General features: G+C 46.9%; 2 protein-coding genes across 2 annotated transcripts in view; both read right to left on the reverse strand.

The window, feature by feature from the left end:
• DRC11 (dynein regulatory complex subunit 11) overlaps positions 1 to 21,372 on the reverse strand; it is a gene marked incomplete at its 5' end in the record, with an annotated part of 110,838 nt that overhangs the window by 24,618 nt on the left and 64,848 nt on the right. Inside the window, 6 exons of the mRNA XM_080670388.1 lie at positions 2,901 to 3,100; positions 7,149 to 7,256; positions 14,724 to 14,806; positions 16,468 to 16,523; positions 18,874 to 18,975; positions 19,124 to 19,230. Of these exons, the coding sequence (XP_080526514.1) occupies positions 2,901 to 3,100; positions 7,149 to 7,256; positions 14,724 to 14,806; positions 16,468 to 16,523; positions 18,874 to 18,975; positions 19,124 to 19,230 (656 nt within the window). The remainder of the gene's footprint in view (positions 1 to 2,900; positions 3,101 to 7,148; positions 7,257 to 14,723; positions 14,807 to 16,467; positions 16,524 to 18,873; positions 18,976 to 19,123; positions 19,231 to 21,372) is intronic.
• Positions 11,041 to 11,488, reverse strand: LOC308248148 (protein FAM136A-like; the record flags this gene model as incomplete). The annotated part of the gene is made up of 1 exon (XM_080668171.1): positions 11,041 to 11,488. Exon 1 carries the CDS (start codon positions 11,455 to 11,457, stop codon positions 11,041 to 11,043), a length of 417 nt encoding a protein of 138 aa, XP_080524297.1. The 5' UTR covers positions 11,458 to 11,488.

Below are 21,372 nucleotides of genomic sequence, written 5' to 3' on the forward strand. Positions count from 1 at the left end.
AATGAAAACTAACTTTCCAGAAGACCTGCACTAAAATAAATATGAAAGGAAGTTTTGCAGCTACAAAGAAAATTACAACAAATGGAAAGTTGTATCAACAGAAAGGAATAGAGTACTGGGAAATATGTGACTAAGGGTAAAGTACTAATTTTTCCCTCTTGAATTCTTTAAAAGACAAATGACTAATGCAAAAATAGTAACACCCTATGGTAGTGCTTATAACATTTCTAGATATAAAACATATGATAAAAACATATAGGATTATATTGTTGTAGGATTTGACATTTTATGTAAAATAGTACAATATTCACCCTTTGTAGACTATGCTAAATTAAAAAAGGCTAAAATAATCTGTAGAACAATCACTAAAAAATAAGAAAGAGGTATTGCTAAAGTATATGATTGTTTAACCACTGTGCTGTATACCCGAAACTAACACAAAATAATGTTGAATGCAAACTGTAATTGAAAAATAAAATTAAAAAATAAGAAAGTGGCATTGCTAAAAAGACAACAGAGAAATTCAAATAAAATACTAGAGAGTACTACATTAACCAAAAGAAGGCAGGAAAAAGAAAAAGAAGAGAAAAAATGGAAATGGGATAAATGGAGAACAAACAGCAAAATGGTAGACCTAACCCAACCGGATGAATAACTGCATTTAATGTAAATGCTGCAAACGTGCTATTAAATGGTATATATTGTTAGACTGAATAAGAAAGCAAGACTCAACCATACCCGTAAGAAATGCACTTTCACTATAACGACATTGAAAATGAAAGGGGGTCAAGGAAGCTGATGAGGCTCTGTTCAGATCAGACCAGGTATACTTCAAGACAAGGAGTATTACTAGAGACAAAGGGGACAGCTCCTAACGATGAAATGACTGATCAGGAAGACGGAACAGTTCTGAATGTGGTGCCTCTCATGACAGGGCTACAACATCCACGGGGCAAAACCCGACAGCTACAGGGAGAGATAGAGAATCCCACAATCCTAGTTGGAGCTTTAACACCCTCTTTCAGAGTTGACAGGACAAATAACAACAAGAAAAATGAGAAAGCGAAAAAGCAAACCACAGAGAAAATTTGCAATATGTTATGTCCAACAAAGAACTTGTATCCAGACTATATAAAGAACTCTAACTAATCACAAGACCAACAGTCCCATGAAAACTGGCAAATTACTTGAACATTTTAAAAAATAAGTCATAGAAGGGGCCAGAGAGCACATGAAAATTATGGTTACACAGCTGCGTATATTTTTCAAAGCTCATACTTAAAATGCATACTTAAGATCTGTGCATTTTACTGCATGTAAATTTTACCTTGATAAAAAATAGTGCAGGAGATAAAGAGGGACAGAGGTTTGAATCCCAGCTTGGCCACTTGACCTTGGTCGCCTTGGACAAGGTGCATCACCTCTCAGAACCCCAGTTTCTCTCTCTGTAAAACGGGGATAAGGATGAACCCCCTCACATAACAATACAAAGATGTGGAACACCTACCTTGTTCGAGGCGCTGTTAAATAACTCAATGATCTTTCTTTATTCCCTACCCACCTTCCTCTTCTCCTGCCTCCTAGCTCTTCAAATTCTCTCTCCATGGATGCCTTTTGGACCAGCAAAGGAGGGGAGGAGAGCGGGGAACGTCCTACTACCTCACCACAGGGTTGGGTCCATGTGGCAAGGGAGGAAACCCCACTGCCCTCACTTCCTTACTGTGGCCACTGGGCTGACAGGGAGAAGGAACTATTCCTGTGAGCCACTGTTGATGATAACCATTGCCTCAGGGCCCCTCGAACACCGATGCACAGCCAACATCTGTGCATCGATATGGTAACGCATCTGCATTGATATGGTAAAGCTGCCTTATTCTAGCCACTAAAAAGGCATTGAATAGCATAAAGTTAAACTTGCACTATTCAACCAAATAAAAATGAAATTCTGTGAAGTTTCAATATTATATATACATATTCTGTATCAAAGGGCTTTAAAACTTGGTAATCCTTGTCTTATATATGTTGTTTATCAATTTATATATCTACCTACTTACCAAATCATCTATTTATCATTTATCATCTATCACTCTATCTAACAAGCGTCTCTCTACCTATCTACCTATCACCATCATCTACAGACAAACTATATCAGAGAATCATCGCTTTCAGGGCTGGCAGAGCACCTCGCACCGTTCGGTGTGGCTCAGTCATTGCGGGATGATGAACTGGAGGCTCAGGGCGGTGCAGAGCTTATCTAAGATCGCAGAAGTGGGTGGTGCACGGACCTTCTAGTGCAGCAGTCGCCAACCTTTCGGACCTCACGGACCACCAGTGGTCCGCGGACCACCGGTTGGCAACTGCTGTTCTAGTGGGTGCTGGGTGGCTGGGTGGGGGGGCTCAGGCGGGCTTCCCTACCCACTGACCTACGATGTAACTGAGCATGGACATTATTGTGGTCGGCTTGGCTTCCTGCGGGCTCCCCTTACTACCTGTGTGAGGAGCTGACGTTCCGAAGGTACTGGACTTGGCAACTTATGCGTGTGAGAAAGGACCCCAAATGCAAATGTAGATGCCATTACTGGAGGGAGGTGGGCTGAAAAAAGAAACTGTGGATTTAATTTCCAACCAGAGGTGCGAGCACTTCAGAGAGGGTTCCTGTGGCACAAGGAGGTGACCTGGGGCACAGTGGAGTGTTTATGCAAAGGAAGACGCTGTTGATAATGGTTGGATGCTCAGCCAGGTGCAATAACTAAGAAATGTGCAAAAGGATGCAGGAGGGACGTTGGAGAGGGATGTTCACGTCAACCTGAGGAAATGACCTGCCAGGGCCTGTGCTAGTCGGTTTAAGGGGACGAACTACAGGGAGAATGGGAGCCCGAGAAATGAGAAGCGCTGAGTACCTTGAGGACCACGTGTATCATCATCTGCAGGCCACTTTTGCCCGGGTACTTCCCGGCAATGTTCTCCGCCGACAAGTTGAAAAGGTTGGCGCCCGTCTCGCTGCAGATGGCGTGGACCAGCATTTTCTTCCCGACCCCCGACGGCCCGGCCAGCAGCAGCGACTTCACCAAAGGTGCGTTCTGGTGCACTTCTGCGGAACCTGCAAGAGGCAGAGGCCAAGCTCTAAATCCCGCCAGGAAGCCAGAGGCTCTCAGACTAGGCTTCCTCGAGGCCATGGCCCCACACACGATCCCAGTTTTTGTGACTGTGATGACTGCGCCCACAGCATTTCCGCCTCTGCTGTGTCCGAGACACTTAGATTTGTAGTCGAGGTAGAGCTGTGGGGTCTCCTTGGGTATTCGACATGTGGTTTCTCCTCCATCCCTCATCCTACTTCCCCCCAGACTCATAATTTTTAAGAACATTCTGCTGCAATAACTTGCATCTGGCATTTTTTCAGGGGATGAGGGGTGGGGAGGGGATGGGGTTCCTCTGCTTGTCAGCAGCAGTATGGCGTCCTTTGAAAGCTTGGGAAGAGGATGTGGGATGGGTGGGGGGTGGGGGATGGAGGGAGGACTGACGAGTGTCCGTTAGCGATTCTGAGGAGACCAAGGGGGAACCAAGGATGCTGTGGTCGGAGCCGGACTTCTTTCTTCTGCCGGTTTCCCACCTGTCAAATAACTGTGCTTCACTCGGAGGTCCATCCGTGCCTCAAGCTCTCATCACACTGTCCATCTCCTGCGAGCCCAGACAGCACTCAGACTCGAGTATCCCCCACTGTCCTGAGCGCCAGGGGAGGGCCCGGGCACTGAGTAGTGACTTCCACAGTGAGCGGATCTGCGTCTGGGGAAGGGCTGTGGTGCAGACAGCTGTCACTCTGGTTTGCTTTTGCTCAACCACTGGGCACTTTCTGAGCAGCTATAAATGTATCAGTATTATAATTATTATTGTGCTGTTCCTTTTTTTCTTTTTTTTTGTGTAATTGAGAAGGTATTGTGAATGTACCAGCTCATTGGAGACAGTTTTTGTGGTTACCTAACACACTGCACATAAACTAGGGTGTCGTTTTGAGAAGCTCTCTTTAAAATGACATTAAACAGGCATCCTTTATCTGTGAGGGGCGGCGACCCTGCTTTCCACCACAGGAGAGCGCGCCCATTCGTGGGGTCTTCTCAGCAGCTGGGCATTGAGGGCTGCTTGGGCCCTGGTCCCAGCTGGCAGCCTGTGGGGTTCCAATGTGAAAAGAGTCAGAAATTGCTGTAAAAAACGTAGTAAAGCTGAGCGGACATGACTAGAATGGAAGGCAAAGGGTGCTAAGATCCCTGAGAGCCACAGAAAGTTCAGAGAAGAAAACATTTAACTTGGGGGTGGCTGGGTGGCTGGATGGGGTGGCTCAGGTGGACTTCCAGGAGGAGGTAGCGTCTGAGCTGGCCTCTGAAGCACAGGTAGAACTGGAACTCGTAGTGAAGGGGACAGGTGGGAAGATTCTGAGTGAGGGGGACGCAGGCCTGGCGTGGGAGTCAGGCGGGTACTGGGGGAGCAGCGGATAATTCTGACTGGTGCCGTGCAGGGCAGCGAGGAGGTGGGGAGGGAGACAGATGCCAGCTGCCGGGGCCCTGGAAGGTGGTCGGGGTTGCAGGTTAGCCAAGGGTGCTGGCTGAGGTGGGGCGGGAGGGGTCCTGGGAGGGGTGGCGGAAGAGTGCTGAGGGAGGGAGGGGGCATGGTGTGGGAGACCTAGGAGGAGGTGTGCACTTACTCCAGGACACGGACTTTCCAGGAGGAGGGGGTGGGCACCAAGGTCGCTCAGAGAGGGAAGGAGGGGGGTCCAGGAAGGCCTCTGCACCTGGGGCCTCGCTGACCTCGGAACCGCTGACTGGCCGGGAGGGGGCAGGGACACACCTGCCACAGTGTCCATGGCTCCTCCTGCCCATCTCAACTTTCAGTGGCAATTTTAAAAAAATACGGAGAATGATAGAGAGGCAGAGTGGATTTCCAGGCTTTTCGGTTTTCGGAGGATTGGAGACACGGGGTGAGCCAGCTCTGCTGCTTCCTGATGCTGAACTCCTGGTGGCCGGACTGGAAAAGCAGGCCCACCGCCACGGCCACCTGACGCTCCTGCTGGGAAGCGACTCAATTCCCGTGAACTTCCGCAGGCTGTGCGGCTGCTCCTGCTCCGAGGGCGCCCTCTTCCCTTCCTCTTCCTCTCCTGCTCCGGGAAGGTGACATTTCCAGGAGGGAGGGTGGATGCAGGGCAGGTGCGTCCTGAGTGGGAGGCTGAAAGCTCAGACCTGGTCCCGGGAACCCCGTCCGGAGGCCACCAGAGCCGGTGCTGGAGGCCAGACGTGGACAGTGGCCTCGACCTGGGTCCAGTGCCCTCTGCCCAGTGGCCGGGTTGGTCAGTCCTGGCAGTGGTGACCTGAAGGGTCCGGGCCAACAAACACATTCCTTTTTATGACTTGACACTATTTTAGATGCTGGAATTTAGGTGAAGCACTGGGAAGGCAGACGTGAACACATTTCTCTGTTGGCCTTGGTTGTGCACTGCATACACATGCATAAGCGCATGCGCACGCGCACACACACCCGTCATGAGAAAGACGTCGGCCAGCCTTGGGCCCGGTGAGGTCAGCAGCCTGAAGGGGCGTCAGTTCCTCACTGACAACGCCTGTCACCTGCACCAGGAGCTGAGGATGCAAACACACCCTCGACCCCTTTGTTAGAAGTTTCCTTAAAAGCCTGCCAGCTCAGCTCCTGGCTCTCAGCTCCAGTGCCTTCCGTGACACTGTGATGACGTCTGAGGACTAATGTATTTATTTCACTTACAAGGACCCACAGATATTATGTCCTTACTGTGCTGATCCCAGGTATTGTCTGCTTGTTTATGTTATGTGTATTTTATCTGTGTCAACCCCAAATTCCATTTACTACTTCTGACATTCAGTTAAAAGAGAAATGCACTATTTCTTGCCTATAGGTTTAAGTTCTTATGTAAGTCAAAGTAGAACAATATTCTAAGTGCTCCACCCACTCTCATCTCATTTTAAAGCAAATTGCCTGGCCGATGTGGTTCAGTGGTTGAGCGTCGACCTAGAGTATCACTGTTCGATTCCAGTCAGGACACATGCTGGGTTGCAGGATCGATCCCTGGTAGGGGGTGTGCAGGAGGCAGCCAACCAATGATTCTCTCTCATCATTGATGTTTCTCTCTCTCTTGCCTCTCTTCCTCTCAGAAATCAATAAAAATATCTCTCTATATAAAAGCTTAAGCGACCGTTCGACTGTTCAACCATTTGACTGGTAACTATGACACGCACTGACTATCAGGGAGCAGACGCTCTGACCGGTAGGTTAGCTTGCTGCTGGGGTCTGGCCGATCGGGACTGAGTGAGATGGGCTGGACACTCCCTGGAGCCCTCCTGTGGTCCCTCCCTGGCCCTGATTGTGCAATGATGGGGTCCCTCGGCCTGGCCTGCACCCTTTCACAATCCCAATCTGGGACCCCTCGGCGGATGTCAGAGAGCCACAGGCCAGGCTGAGGGAGCCCACTGGTGCACGAATCCATGCACCGGGCCTCTAGTATAAAAAATAAAACAAATTAAACAATCAAGAAGTGATCTCTATTTCAGAGTGGTGGTGGGAGAACAGCCTAGCGGGGTCCCTGCCACTGCCCCCCCGTCAACTCAGGCCATACACATATTAAAGTAAAAAAAAAAAAAATAAAAACAGCAGTGAAGAACATATCTTTCTGTCACAGGGAGCCCTGCCTTTCGGACACCTCTGCACACACTGTAGAACTCAGGTCCCTGTGTCTGAACAGCCGTGACTGAGTCCCACTCAGCAGTGACACCTGGCAGAGCCTTGTCCCTTGGATTCACGCAACACACCGTGACCGACTCTCGTAAGGACCTACTCACAGAAGCCTGTGTGTAAGGCAAGCGGAACCTGGGCCCTTTGCCTAACCCGAGGCACTTTAATTGCAGTTGCCTGCTTTGGCTGTTATCTCCCCAGATGATCGCCCACAAGACCTTCCCGGGAGTGCCTTTCAGGGTGCCCTGGGATACACCAGCGCGATGGAATTATCCTCACTCAGAACTCAGGCGGAAGAGTGAAGTCTCAGTGCATGGTGATGACAACGGGAGATATGGTCAAAGCCAGCAGGTGGTGCGTCGGCCTCTAGAACAGTCCCAACAGCCTTGTGGGGTCTTTACCTAGTGGCAGGATCCCATACAGTGCGATGAGCTGTCTGACATCCAGGAGGGAAGGCATGGGCTCTATGGAGACCCGGCGAAGAGTGGCCCCCAGGTAGCTGTACTCACCTGGGGAAAGAAACAGAGGACAAATGAGTGGGAACTGCTGGTCTGACCCGGTGATTTTAGCACTTAATGCAAATCTAATGTTTCTGAGCAAAAACAATCCACAATGGAGGGTCAGTCTGAAGGACATGTTTTCTCAGAGAAAGGCTCGAAGAAGTATTGTCTAGCTGCGAAAGCACACTGGGGTAGTAACTGAGCTATGTGTTGACTGTGACACTAAACTCTTCATATTTAAAAAAAATAACCTCTGAATATTGGGCTTGTGAAGAGGAACAACGCTCTAAAATGAGGGATGTACACAGGAGACTAAAAGATGTAGGTTTTGTTTAATTTATACTCCAGGAGATTCTGATGTCTGCACACACAGATCGCCAGGTGAAATCCGTACTGGAGTGGTGCAAATCTGATTCTGAAACACACTCATTTGAAAGGAAGGACACGAGTCTAAGTGAGGATAAACAGAAACATCTCTTTTTGAGGGTAATATTCATTTACATTTTTAAAGGATCGCCAAAGGAATAAGATCGAAATAAATCTTTACAGATTTAATTAGAAGGCATCAAAGGGCTTAATTGTGACGAGTCATAAATCTGAAGTGTTATTTTCCAACTAATCTAGAGAAGGTCACCACGAAAATGAGCTTGGCGGTCTCATTTGTGGAGGACGGACCCTGACATGCTCATAGAGTCTTGATTTGTAGCGGAATCTGAAGTAAAAACACTACATGATCATTTCTTCTGAGTCTTTCTGTACCAATTTCAGATCTCGCCTCGCTTTCAATATTATATATGTACGACAAGTATACATTTATGTGTGTATAGAAAAATACTGAAAAAAATGTGCTTGTGTGCATATGAAATATTGAAAATATCAAAACATTTAAAGCATTTTCCATTGCTAAGAGAATGGAGTCAAACACCAGATGATGCTTGCTATTTTGTTGTGGAGGGCAGCCTGGCAAAGCCTCCACATGAAAAAATAAAGTCCTTGGTAAAGACACAAGGATGGGTGTGCCGGTGGGAAGATGAGCGATAACGAAAGTTTCTGCTTCTGACCCCGTGCCTTTTAATGAGCAGGTAATAAACAGAACAGTGGTTAATTTAGTCGCCACTGGGATTGGGAGAGAGCCTGCAGCCAGCATTAAGTCCAGTCCTCATTACTATAAACATGACATGAAAGGTGACGTGAAAGTGACCCCCATGTCCCTGCTTAAGTAAATCCACACTAATATCCAATGCACCATGTTTTCTAGCATAAACAGATTTCATTTAGACAGATAATTCATTTAGGCTGAATTAGTGGCTCTGGGTTCTGACAGAGTGGAGGACACAACAAGTTGGGGCCATCTGCCAAGTGATGAGACACATTCTGAAAGTATATGACCACATTTGCAGTCACCCAGCATGGGAGCCACACGCCTGTGTCACCTGCTCAGCCAGGACTCAGATGCCAGCTCCTCCATGGGGAGGAGAAGGAAATGGAGGTGAGGAGGTACTTAAAGTAGAGGGCATGAAAAGGGCAAGGAGACCTAGGAGAAACAGGGACTCTAGGATGGGTTAAATTGTGTCCCCTTAACATTCCTAGGTTGAAGTCCTAACCCCCAGCATCTCAAAGGTCACCTCATTTGAAGTAGGGTAGTTGCAGGTGTAACTAGTTAAATGAGGTCAGGAAGGTGGGTCCTAATCCAACCTGACTGGTTTAGCAGACAGGAGAAGTCTACATGAGGAGGGCCACAGAGATCAGATGATACAGCAGAAGCCAAGCAACACCAAGGACTGCCAGCACACCAACAGGGACCAGAGGAGGGATGAACTGATGGGGTCGGTCATTCAGGCTGCGGAGCCCAGGGGCAGTGGGGCATCCAGACTGGAGGACCGATGGGGCCAGGTAGCAGGTGAGAGGAGGGGGCTGCAGCACAGGAGCTGGTTCTGCCTCAGCGTCTGCAGAAGGAACCAACCCTGCTGACACCTTAATCTTGGCCTCCAGAACTGTGATCCTGGTACGTTTGTTAGAATGTTTTGGTGTTGGTCAATGGGAGTTGATATTCTCAGGTACACAGTGAGATACTTCACTATGTGGCTTGCATTTCTGTTTTAGGAAGCTTTTCATGAATAATAACCCTTGGCATTTGTTCTGTTCCTTCATTCTAGCTTTCTTTTTCAGGACGTCATTATCCGTATGTTGGATCTTCTTTGCCTATCTTTAGTATTTGTTACTTTCTTTTGAACACTTTTAATCTTGCTCTTCATTTCCAATTTTCAAAAAAATTTTTGTCTTTCACACTTTATTTCTCTTAAACATTATTTGTTGACTTTATCCATTATAATTTAGTGTTTTTCTAAAACAAACTTTCCCTTTATCATTAATATTCCTTGAGTTTTGTCAACTCATTTTATATATTCTTACATATCATCTATAATTTTCTTAATTTCTAAATTCACTTGGTTTGAAAGAGTAGGTGCCAGATATGTCTACTTTATCGATCTGTCTTTTTGTGATATAAATTTGTTTCTGTTCTTTCTTTTTTATAGAAAGGTTGCATAAGCTTTTTTTTTTTTTTTAGAGGAAAATGAAACCTTATTTTTTAAAAACAGACCACTAGGAAAATATATCACAGTCTTGAAACAGCAAACAGACAAGCTATTTTATCATTTCAAGTAATAAGTTGGTAAAAAGACAAGCTCCTTATCAAAAAAGTAAAGTTCCAGAGCTGGGGTAGGAACACTTTGTTGCAAAGGGCCCGACAAAAGTGGTATTTGGTAGTGGGGGGCTGCCCCTCTTTTTTCTCCCTTGACCTTCCTGTTGCCAAAAGATTGTCTCGTTAGGGCTCTGTTATTTGAGTGGGCGAAGTAAGCAATACTGGATTTAGGTTTCATTCCTGAAAACCAGGTTTTTCCCAAATCCAGTACTTCATAACTCTTAATGAAGCAGCAACAGTTCCTCTCTCGCTGTGTATTCTGGGATATTGGTATACAGCACAATCAAAACTTCTTTCCCTTCAAGGTAGAGTACCATGGCAAGATTGTCCTGTCATTCTGCTGTAGACAGGCTTAGGACCCATCACAGCAGCCAGTGAGAAGGAAGGTCTGCTTCCATATCCAGTGTGACACTGCCTCTCATGTTTTTGTAGGGTTTCTGAGCTGAAAGGTGTAATGTGTGAGTATGAAAATGCATATCCATATCTAGGACAGAAACGGATATCCAAAGGAACCTTCTCAAGTTCTTATCCAAACTACCTCTCCCAACTCCCCATCTTAAATGAACTTTATGCCCTTGTATATAAAACCAAACCAAACCAAACCAAATACTCAGAAACCGTTTTTCCACTTCTAAATTAGTGACCTCATGGATTTTGTTTCACAGCTTATGAAAAATGGTGTGGTAATGCTTCTGGTAAACAGGAGGTTGGCAACAAACAGAAACACCTCTTCTCGTCTTCCACCAGACCACTGGCAGGTTAGAGGACCCTGTCAGCTTGTTGGTACCTCAGAGGGCTCTGGCTTGGTTTGAGGGAAATGCCTGCTGCCAGGATAAGCATTTGCCACATAAAATTTAGGCTCTCAAAAACTCTCTGACCCAAACTTTAGCACCAGTTTTTTTTGCCATTTCACATTCTAGGATTAAAAGATAAAAGAACCGGTGTCCAGAGGCAAGTGACACATGCCTTAAACTTGCTGCCATCCTTAATTTCTTCATCCACCCATAAACAGCTTCAAAGACCAAAATTCGCATTCTTCATTTTAAATAGATTCCTGCCCTCAGCCTCCATGGCCAATGGCAAAGACTTCTATTTCTGAATGGATGAGAGAGACTCCTTCATCTTCTTGGTCATGGCTGGAATGAGGTTCATATGGTCATCCACACACTTGGTCACACAACTCTCCAGCTGCTGCTTCACCTGACGCTCTTTACTCCCTGCATCTATTGAGTCTTTGGCTTTGTCGTTGCAATGCATGGTGCACCGGGCCAGGCGGTCCTGGAACTTCTCCAACTCGCTGGTAACCAGGGCCTGGGCTTGAGCCAGAGGTGCGTGGCAGCGCTCAATGCACTGGTGCACCTGCTGCATGGACGCCTGGCTGTCCTCACAACAGCCAGAGCTGCACCGGAACGTGAGGCACTGCAGCTTCCGGATATTCTCTCTCTCCAGACTCTTCACCATGGTGTCCACCGCCCTCTGCACCCGAAGCTGCTGCATGTCCGCCATGGCGACCCCGCGCTACACTGCGCTGCGCCGGCGCCCACACCGCATAAGCTTTTATTGTGAACATTTTCCATTGCTTAAATATATGATTAAAAGGGAGTTCAGGGTAGCTTTTAATGTTTCACAGAGTCTCCCTTTCTGCTGTTTTCATTTATGTTAGAAGTATGGTGGCTTGCTTTTTCAGATGTCCTTGTCCTGTGCCCCTCCCCCAAATTTTCTGGACCTTCTCTTTTATCTCTATTGGCCTGGTCCTGTTCAATTGTAATTCTAGTCCCAAGAGTTTCTTGTCAGTATAAGGCCATCTTGGAAGGGAGCTGTGGTAGGTCACTTTTAAAGACATTCTAACAAACATACCAGGTACAGAGTGAATAGAGGTTGGATTACTCTAGCCCAAGCATGTCAAACTCAAAGGATAACATGTGCCAAATAAATGAGGCATGCGGCCCGTGGGCTGTGAGTTTGACATGCTTGCTCTAGCCGCTATGTTCTCTCCTATTTTACTCCTTTGCACTCATCTGCTATTGAGGTGGGTAAAACCCTCCCCACTCCTGCTGTGCGTTCCAGTGAGAGCTTGCCTTTAATTTGGAGTCCTTCTGTTCCCTGTCCCCGATGGCTTGTACTTTGAGATCTGAGGGGAAACCTTGGCATTTAGTTTCAGTGTAAATGTTGCCCACAGGTTTTTATTTTTGTGATCCAGTTGCCGTGTCTATTTTTATGAGGGGATTAGGGAAGATCCTCTGCCATCTTTCAAGCTAAGGGTCTTAACTGGAAAAAAAGTAAGGAAAATGTGGAAAAGACCACAGGGAGACAGCCCTGGTAGCAATTTGAAGAACTTTGTCAGCCTGGGTCATTTTCATTGGAGGCCACTCCTCAGTGGCTGACCCCCTTCACTCTGACCTTGGGCATCTGAAGGATGCTGCCTGGAAGTGGACAGAGATCACTGAAAAAGTCCAACAGGTAAGAAATTAGTAAGAAGATGAGAAACAGGTCCACTATTTTTCTGAGACTCTACCGTGTGCCAGGCACTGTACCAAACACTAGGAATTCAGTGGAGAACAAAACAGATGTGATGTGAAGGAGGAAGCAGGCAAGGAGGAGAGGACTCAGAGATCCCAACCTCAAGTCCAGAGTTCTGTTAAAAATATCATTTTTTGCCCTAGCTGGTTTGGCTCCGTGGATAGAGTGCCGGCCTGCAGACTGAAGGGTCCCAGGTTCAATTCCAGTCAAGGGCACATGCCCAGGTTGCAGGCTTGATCCCCAGTAGGGGGCATGCAGGAGGTAGCCGATCAATGATTCTCTCTCATCATTGATGGTTCTATCTCTCTCTCCCTCCCTCTCTGAAATCAATTAAAATATATTTTAAAAATGTCATTTTTTTCATAGGCACAGAATTAACATCATCAAGGGAGTCTGGCAAAAAACCCTATAGGACTTGAACAAGAAACACATAACATAAACAGAAACCCAATACGTATTCCAATATACCCTGGTGAAATTCTTACACTATTAGGAACTATGGAGGCTCCTTCACGGCCTCAGGAAGGAAATGTGACTTTCTTTCAAGGGGATTAAAGTGATCATTTTTTTTTTTTTTTTTTTTTTTTTTTATCAAAGGGCAACATCAGCCTTCTTGCTCCCACAGACCCACTTGGGCCATTGGAAACATAAGAATGAATAAGACAGAATTGAATTCTAACACTATTTAAAAAAGAGAGAATCCATGTGTCTACATGGATACCACAACTTTACAAAGAGGTTTCTTCCTAGAAGAACAGTACCTAATAAACGTAGAAGGGGTGCTAGACACAGAACACCGCCTCCTGACAGCCACCATGGCAACAGCCGATGCAGCGGAACTCTACAGTAGATGCAGACACCTTAAAGACGGGGAGGAACAGAATCTCCACAGCCTCAACGTAGCCACCCCCCAATTATCCATCAGTGAAAAAGTGGCACATGAAGCTGTACAGGGGGAAACCTGGGGAACAGCTCATTGGCCAGTGATTACACTTATCACCAGGGAGGGACAAAGTGTCACCGTGTGTTCCCGATGTGAACTGCCGAGAAGGTCACAGCGTCACCTGGGCAGCTTTCCTGTTACACGTGTCTCACGTGAATCAAGTCCTAAGAAAACATCAAACCAACTCAGTAGAAGGACAGTCTGCGAAACAGTTCCGACTGTTTAAAAAGGTAATTCAGTGAAAGACTGGAAAATGCTGGAAATTGTCCTGGGTTGAAGGAGTGAAAGGAGACTGAAAAGGGAGGACCAGCACGTCCCTGATCCTGGACTGGAGTTTGGACTGAAAAAGACAGACAAGTCTACAGGACATTGTGGGACTGCTGGTGAAATGGATTAGTAACTAGATATTAACTGACAGTATCATATTCATGTTAATTTTTTTTGTTAATCCTCACCTGAAGATATTTTTTCCATTGATTTTCGAGAGTGAAAGGTAGGAAGGGAGAGACAGAGAGAGAAACATCGATGTAAGAGAGACACATTTATTGGCTGCCTCCCACACGCCCCCCAACCAGGGCTGGGGACTGATCCTGCAACTGAGGTACAAGCCCTTGAACAGCATCAAAGCCAGACCCTTTGGAGCTCGGGCCGATTCTCTAACCACCCAGCCTCACTGGCCAGCGCAATGCTAAATTTTCTGGGCGTGACCATCTGTCTGTGGTTATGTAGGAGAATTTCCTCGTCTGCTGTGGACACCTGACACTGAAAGTGACGTCTGCACCAGGGGGTGGGATGGCGTACAGTCTTTAAGCTTTTACTTTGTTTTCAGGTCATCACGATTTTTAAAATTAAGGAAAAAACAGTAGTTGAATTGGTGATGGCAAATGTCCCCCCACCTTCCTCCCGACTCTGCCTGTAGTGGCCCCTCTGGAAGGGTCCTCCCGGAAGGACTGAGTGTGGAAGCACCAGGTGCTGTCCCCTCAGCACTTGTTTAGCCATGAATGCATGAACACAAGTCTCCATGTCCTCATGTCCTCGATTCAGCTTCTACCAGAAAGAATGCCCCACGGAACCTCGCCACTAGGTTTGAAAACCTGCCTCTGCCACGTCAGGGGCGAGAGCTGGACCCATTAGTTCACAGTGGAGTGAATTCAAATCAATTCAAATCCAACAAACACTGCGAGCCACAGTGGGCCAGGTCGGGAGTTGGACAAAAACACAAATGGAACATACTTTCAGCTCTTGGGGACTCAACACCCAAGGGATGATCTAGGGGCCGCATGCGTGCATTCCACGCCGTGCACTTTACCGATATAGTCGGAGAGGTTGACTTTCAGAGTCTGGACCAGGAGCCCTTCTTCCACCAGTTCCTTGTACAGAGACTCGATGGTTCTGGGAAGGGAGCAGACTGTCGGTTTCATGAGCACATACGCAGAGGCAGCAGTACTTCCACTAATCATCACATCTGCAGGGAACTTTAACCAGATCTATTTCAAAGGACGTTTGTATACGTGCAAATAAATGGGTTTTTGAGGCATTTCTACAACTTTGGGATAAATTAGACTTTTTAAAAAACAATACGTTCACACATCCATGTATATAGCAGACGTTTCCCAGGAACACGAATGGTATCTGGGACCAGCTATAACTCCTGCTGTCTGTCCTTCCATCGGTCTTCATGATGGCACAAATGTGAATGAGAAATTACCCAAAAATAGTAACACAATGGACCATAATCATATATTCAGTTAGCATCGGCAAGCCGTGGTAGATCATTAATCCTCCACGAAATTGATGTTTCCTTTGAAGCGAACAGCATAATAGTTTACAGGAAATATGTATAAAGAACAAAAGACTTACAGGGGAAATGATTCCAGTCTAAAGTTCTGAGTGTGATGATCTTTCAGGAGGATATTATACTTTTCCATAGTGTTTACAGATGTCAAAACCACTTCCCTAAGAGGTCCTTGGGCATACAGCCAGCACACGGGTAATTTATACTAATTGAGGGAAAACACAGAGGTACTATGCCCCTTGATGAATGAGACTCCCCAATGAAATTAACTGGGGCCTGACTTGCAGGAATTCAGATAGGTCAAGTTCAAATATTGTTTGGCATAATCCTTGGAGGTGTTTTGTCTTTTCCCTTTTCTTTCCCAGGGGCCTTACTCTTTCTTTAGTTGGAGGAGCTGTAAATGTGACGATATGTAAACAGCTCCGTGGCTGCTCTAGGACCCAGGTTAGCGTGGATTCAGGTTAAAGACTTCAGAATATCAGGTTCAAGCCAAATACCAGGGGGATGAATGTTAATCCAATGACCCCAGCCTTTGATTGACTGGAATTTTATTCCACCAAATATATTTAAAACAGTGTGCCCTCAGCTGAGAACGACGGAGGTTTTAATTGTGATGGAATTTTGGATAACAGTATCTGACCTATGTTAAGGAAATATCAACTGTAGCAGTTTAGCTTGAATGCCTTATTTAATATAAGCATATACCATGCACAAAATATTAACGTGAAATTAAAGATTCTCTAAAATAACCGAAACTCTATATTAAGAACACAAACCTGTATTTGAATATTGCCAGTGAAATAGATTTTTGTTATAGAATACATTTTCAACTTCAAAACTGCCTTAAACTATTATAAAAATACTGGATTAAGGTTTCCATTAACTTGATGAAACAGACATTTCTTAGAACGTCTCCGTATTTCCTCAAAAGTTGGATCAGGATGCTATCGTTTAAACAATTTCTAAGAACCCCATGAATTTTAAAATGTAAAAAAGGTCACGTGAGCTCAGAGGCAACGGCCCACATGTGCCTTCCGAGCCCATCTTCCTGGTGCACCTCCCAGTAGGTGCTGCTCCTTGTATAGGGTGCGGAGGTCCCACTGTGCCCGTGACACCCGTAGGGTGTGGGGAGCCAGCAGGGGCCCCTTTGCCAGATGGAGGCTGAGGCCTCAGGTGTGCCCCATCCCCCTGTGGGTGTCCCCCCCGCACCCGCACCCTCCCCTCCTCGTGCTTTACAACAAAACAGGGCCTTCCTTACCTGTCAGCCGTCAGATCTTTATCCTTCCCCCTTCTCCCTTTCTTCCCCTTATTTTTCTGGAAGACAATGGAAATATCCAACAGGTTAGGAAAAACAAGTAACTCTAGAAATCTGCTAAGGGAGCTGGTTTCTGGCGGCGGGTGGGAGGCTGAGGGAGAAGCGGCTGTGGTAGGGAAACACGGAGCAGATAGAAGTCTGACTCCATGAATGTAGGAGCTGGCCCCGAAGACTGCATGTTGCCCAGTGGACCCGTCCCTGGGTGGACAGAAAGGGAGGTCAGCACCGTGAATCCGCACGGGCCGCATTCCCATCAGGCCCTGGGCGTTGTGATTCTGTTTCTCTGGGCTCTGACACGGGAGAGGGCCGTGCACACAGGCGAGCAAGCCACACGTGTCTTTGGTACCCAGTCACCTCTCTGTTAGCATCCAGGCTGAAACCAGGAGCCCACAGGGCCGGGCAACTGTCCACCTCTGGTTCCCAAAGGGCTCTGCCTTCAGAGACTCGGGACAGCGGGGGAGGTGCCGAGAACATGATCTTTATAACAGGCCCATCGCCTCTCCATTCTGAGGAGAACACCCCGCCCCCAGGAGCAGGTTACGGCGCCTCAGCTCAGGCACAGTGTTTCCAGCCTGGCCTCTCTCCTCCTTTCCTGCTTCACCTTCTATCTCAGGCCTCCTCAGGCGACCCATGATCCGTGCCACACAGGACTGACCATGGGCCCTTTCTTAACGCTCTACTCTTTCTCTCCTCCCTGTTTCCTCATTCATTCACTCATTATTTTTATTGCAGTATAATTTATGTACAATAACTTATACCCATGGCTTCTCCAGAACTCTGATGACCTAAAAGGTTTTGTGCTACAACAAGAGAGGAACGAGAGAGAGAGAGAGAGAGAGAGAGAGAGAGAGAGAGAGAGAGAGAGGAGAGAGAGAGAGAGATGGCCCTGAGAGGCAGGGCCAGTGATGTCATCCAGGGGCTGCCAACTGATGAATGTAAATCGATTAATTTACAATAAGAAATACAATTGTCCAGGGAAATGGACCCTGTAGATGTCCCCCTTGCCAGAAAATCAACATGGAACTATAATAACTTTTTTTTTTAAAGGAATTTATTCAGATGACCATATTTTCTTTTCTTTTTTTAAAAAATATATTTTATTGATTTTTTACAGAGTGGAAGAGAGAGGGATAGAAAGTTAGAAACATCGATGAGAGAGAGACATCTCTGCCTCCTGCACGCCCCCTACTGGGGATGTGCCTGCAACCCAGGTACATGCCCTTGACTGGAATCGAACCTGGGACCCTTCAGTCCACAGGCTGATGCTCTATCCACTGAGCCAAACTGGTTAGGGCAGAACTATAATAACTTCTTATGAGGTTGCTTGGTGAGAATGCTGCAGACCAACCGGCTATAAATCCGAGCTTCCCACAATGCCCTGCTTGGGTTCCATTTGTTGGAATGGCTCACAAAATTCAGGGACACATGTCTATTAAAGGGTATTGTAAAGGATACAGACCAATAGCCAGGTGGAGAGATACACGGGGCGAGGTCTGGGAGAGTCCTGAGTTCAGAATCCCGGTAAAGTTGGGGTGCATCATGCCCCTGGCATGTGATTTGTTCACCATCCTGAACACTCTCCGAACCCTGCACTGGGGTTTTTATGGAGGCCTCTTCACGTTGGCACGGTCAATGATCCTCCCCCTTTCCGGCCAGTCTCCCTCCTCTAGAGAATGGAGGTGGAGCTGAGAGTTCCAGGCTCCTCGTCATGGATGCTCTTCCTGGGGACCACCTCCCATCCCGAACCATCCAGGAGCCTGCCCAGAGCTGCCCATCAGAACAAGATGTTCCAAGTGCTCCTATCACTTAGAAATTTACAAGGGTTTCCGAAGTTCTTTGACACAAGCAGGCAGAGACCAATATATATATTTTCTATGACCGCACAGGGCCCTAGGAAGGAAACTTTAATTATTGGGATCCAACTGGCTACTCCAAACCACTGTGAGAAGGATCCGTGGCAATTTAAAATGCAATTCATCTGATCTGCCCCTACCCCAAGAAGCTGCTCACTGCCATCGGCCCCCCACCCTCACAGATCTACCTACAGGGAGGGATGGGTGGGCATGTGAGGCACGTGCCCTGGCTCCTCTAGTTCCCCTCTGATGGTTGGGGCCTGGGCAATCAGAAACCACAATGGTGAGGGGTTGACTTTATCCCCACAACCCGAGGGCTAAGCGGTGAAACAAGGCAGATTCAGGGAGGGAAGGCATGTTCCCCTGTGAAGCAGAGGGGACAGCCAGGTGGGCCAGCAGCATCCTGGCCATGCCACTGGAGCCTGGGCAAGAGGCTCCTTGTCACGGCTGGAATCTGCCCTCGGCCTCATGACTCCCACACTCATTCACTACTCACATTTTTACCTCCTTTCTTCTTTCCTGTTTTGACCAGAAGTTCCTTTTCTCTGTTCACAGCTAGTTTGATGTTTTTTAGTTCCTGTCTCATCAGCTCATCAACCTAGGTGAATACAAAACACACCTCTTTCAGGTGACTTTGCAGGCCTTGTGTGTCCTCGGTTCCGGGTTGGTCATGAGGAGGACCTGACACTCGACACCGGCGCTGCCAGGAGTGGCGTGGTGTCAGCACACCAGCACTGTGGCTCTACCTGAACTCGGATCTCTGACTCCAGCTCCTTCCGTTTCTCCTCTTTGATCATTTCTGGATCGTAGTCCTGGGAGAAATTCAACGACTCGTCTTTGTTCTTCCACATGTCTATGCTCCAGAAGGACAAAGAAAAGGAAAATGAACATTTCAGCATGAAGACAGATAAGCAGCTCCTGCAACAGAAAACACACGTTTAATTTCTACACACAGGTCAGGTGGGCCCACCTCACTGCGGAGACCAGTGACTCAGGAGGAAAGCTGGCCGGGCACAGCCAGTCTGGATCCAGGTCTGGCAATGGTAGAAGACCTCAAAGGCTGACATGGGCCCGTGTGGCAGGAGTAGGCATAAGGAAGGGGCTGAAAGCGGGGCTGAGTTTTTATTATTTGAAATAACCATTCCCACAAGTGGGAGAGGCCAGAGAGGCCTCCCCCGTTTCCAGAGTCAGAGCATGAGGACAACACCTGGTGTAAGATGTCTATATCATCCCATTGGTGTGAAAAACGCCTGAAGTCATGAATAAATGAATGTAATCTTCGCCCCGAGCCCTCCGGAAGGTGCATTTGCGGTTAGCGTGTTGGGTGTGTGCACCAAAAGCTCAGCTGGTGTGCTGAAATGTACATAAGCTTAAATGAGGGACATTTGAGATGGAGGAGTAATAGCATGCTTCTTCTTATGTGTTTAAAGTTGTAAGCTGCCCCCCTTGAAAATACTATAAAAGGTTTAAATGTGTCCTATTTATTAACAGTAAATATACGATTAACTAATAACAATAACATGAGAATGTACTATCTAGTTATAACAACTCTTTTCTAACTTATATGATGACTAAATCTCCAATAGTGATTTATAAACGTTTCAATAAAGCAAAACTGCTTTGTTACTTATTAACTTTGCTTTTCACTTAGATACTAGTTTTACCCAAATCGGGAAGCAATGCATTTAATAATGAAAAGAACACATCAAGAAACAGCACGTGCTGGCAAGGATGCGGGGAGGAGGGAACCCTTGTGCACTGTTGGTGGGGATGCAGGAGGCGCAGTTGCTATGGAAAACAGTAGAGAGGGTCCCCAAAAAGAAGTTAAAAATGCATCTGCCTTATGACTTAGCGATTACACTTCTGGGTATATATCCAAAGAAATCCAAAACACTAATTCAAAAGAATATATGCACCCCTATGTTCATTGCAGCATTATTTACAATAGCCAAGCTATGGAAGCAACCCAAGTGCCCATCAATAGACAAGTGGATAAAAAGTGGTGGTACCTATACACAATGGAATATTACTTGGCCATAAAAAAGTACGAAATCTTACTATTTACGACAAGACAGCATGGATGGACACAGAGGGTATTGTGCTAAGTGACATAAGTCAACCAGAGAAAGACAAATACCATAGGATTTCACTTACATGTGGAATCTAAAGAACAACATAAGTGAACAAACAAAATAGAAACAGAGTCATAGACACAGAAAACAGACTGCTGGTTGTGGGGAGAGGGTGGGGGGGAAGGGGGTTGGGGACTGGCTGAAAGAGGTGAAGGGAGTAAGAAGCATAAATTGGTAGTGACAAAAAGTCATGGGGAGGTAAAGTATAGCATTGGGAATGTAGTCAATAATATTGCAATAGCTATGTAGGGTGCCAGGTGGAAAAAACATTAAAAAATAAAAAAAGCAGAAAGGCACACAGACTTGCACAGAAAGGAAACCATGATGTGGTTATTGATGTAACAGCAGCCGCCCTGCACCCTCCCACCCCCCCACCCCACCGTGGCCAGTCCCTGGTGCTGTAACTGTATCACACCAATGCAGCCCGCCCACCGCACCTCCACACCTTTCACACAGGCCTCGTTTTCCACCGAGACTTTGCCTTTCTCATGACACTTCTGCACAGGGCACTTCTCAATCCCTTCAAGAATGTCACGGACATTTGTAAACGCAGGCAGCCATTCACGGCCCTCCAAGGGCAACCCCTGCCCTGCTCCCCCCTCCAGCAGAGAATGAGCCTTTATCTGAGGCTGAAAAGCAGGCCGCGCACTTTCACACGTTAGGGGGTGACGAGGGAGGGGGCTTCATCTCAGCGATTAAAATGCTAATGGTTGCTCTGAAAAGGAAAACCTTTGATTTTTAAGAAAAGAGGTCTAAGACAGGACACTTCATTCCTTTAAGTTACCAAAGACCTGGCAGATAACACACGAAATGCCACACCGCCCGCCCAGGGAGCGACAGCGAGTCCTGCTCCGGAAGGACCA

This window comes from Plecotus auritus (genome assembly GCF_963455305.1).
Source record: "Plecotus auritus genome assembly, chromosome: 5".
NCBI lineage: Eukaryota > Metazoa > Chordata > Mammalia > Chiroptera > Vespertilionidae > Plecotus > Plecotus auritus.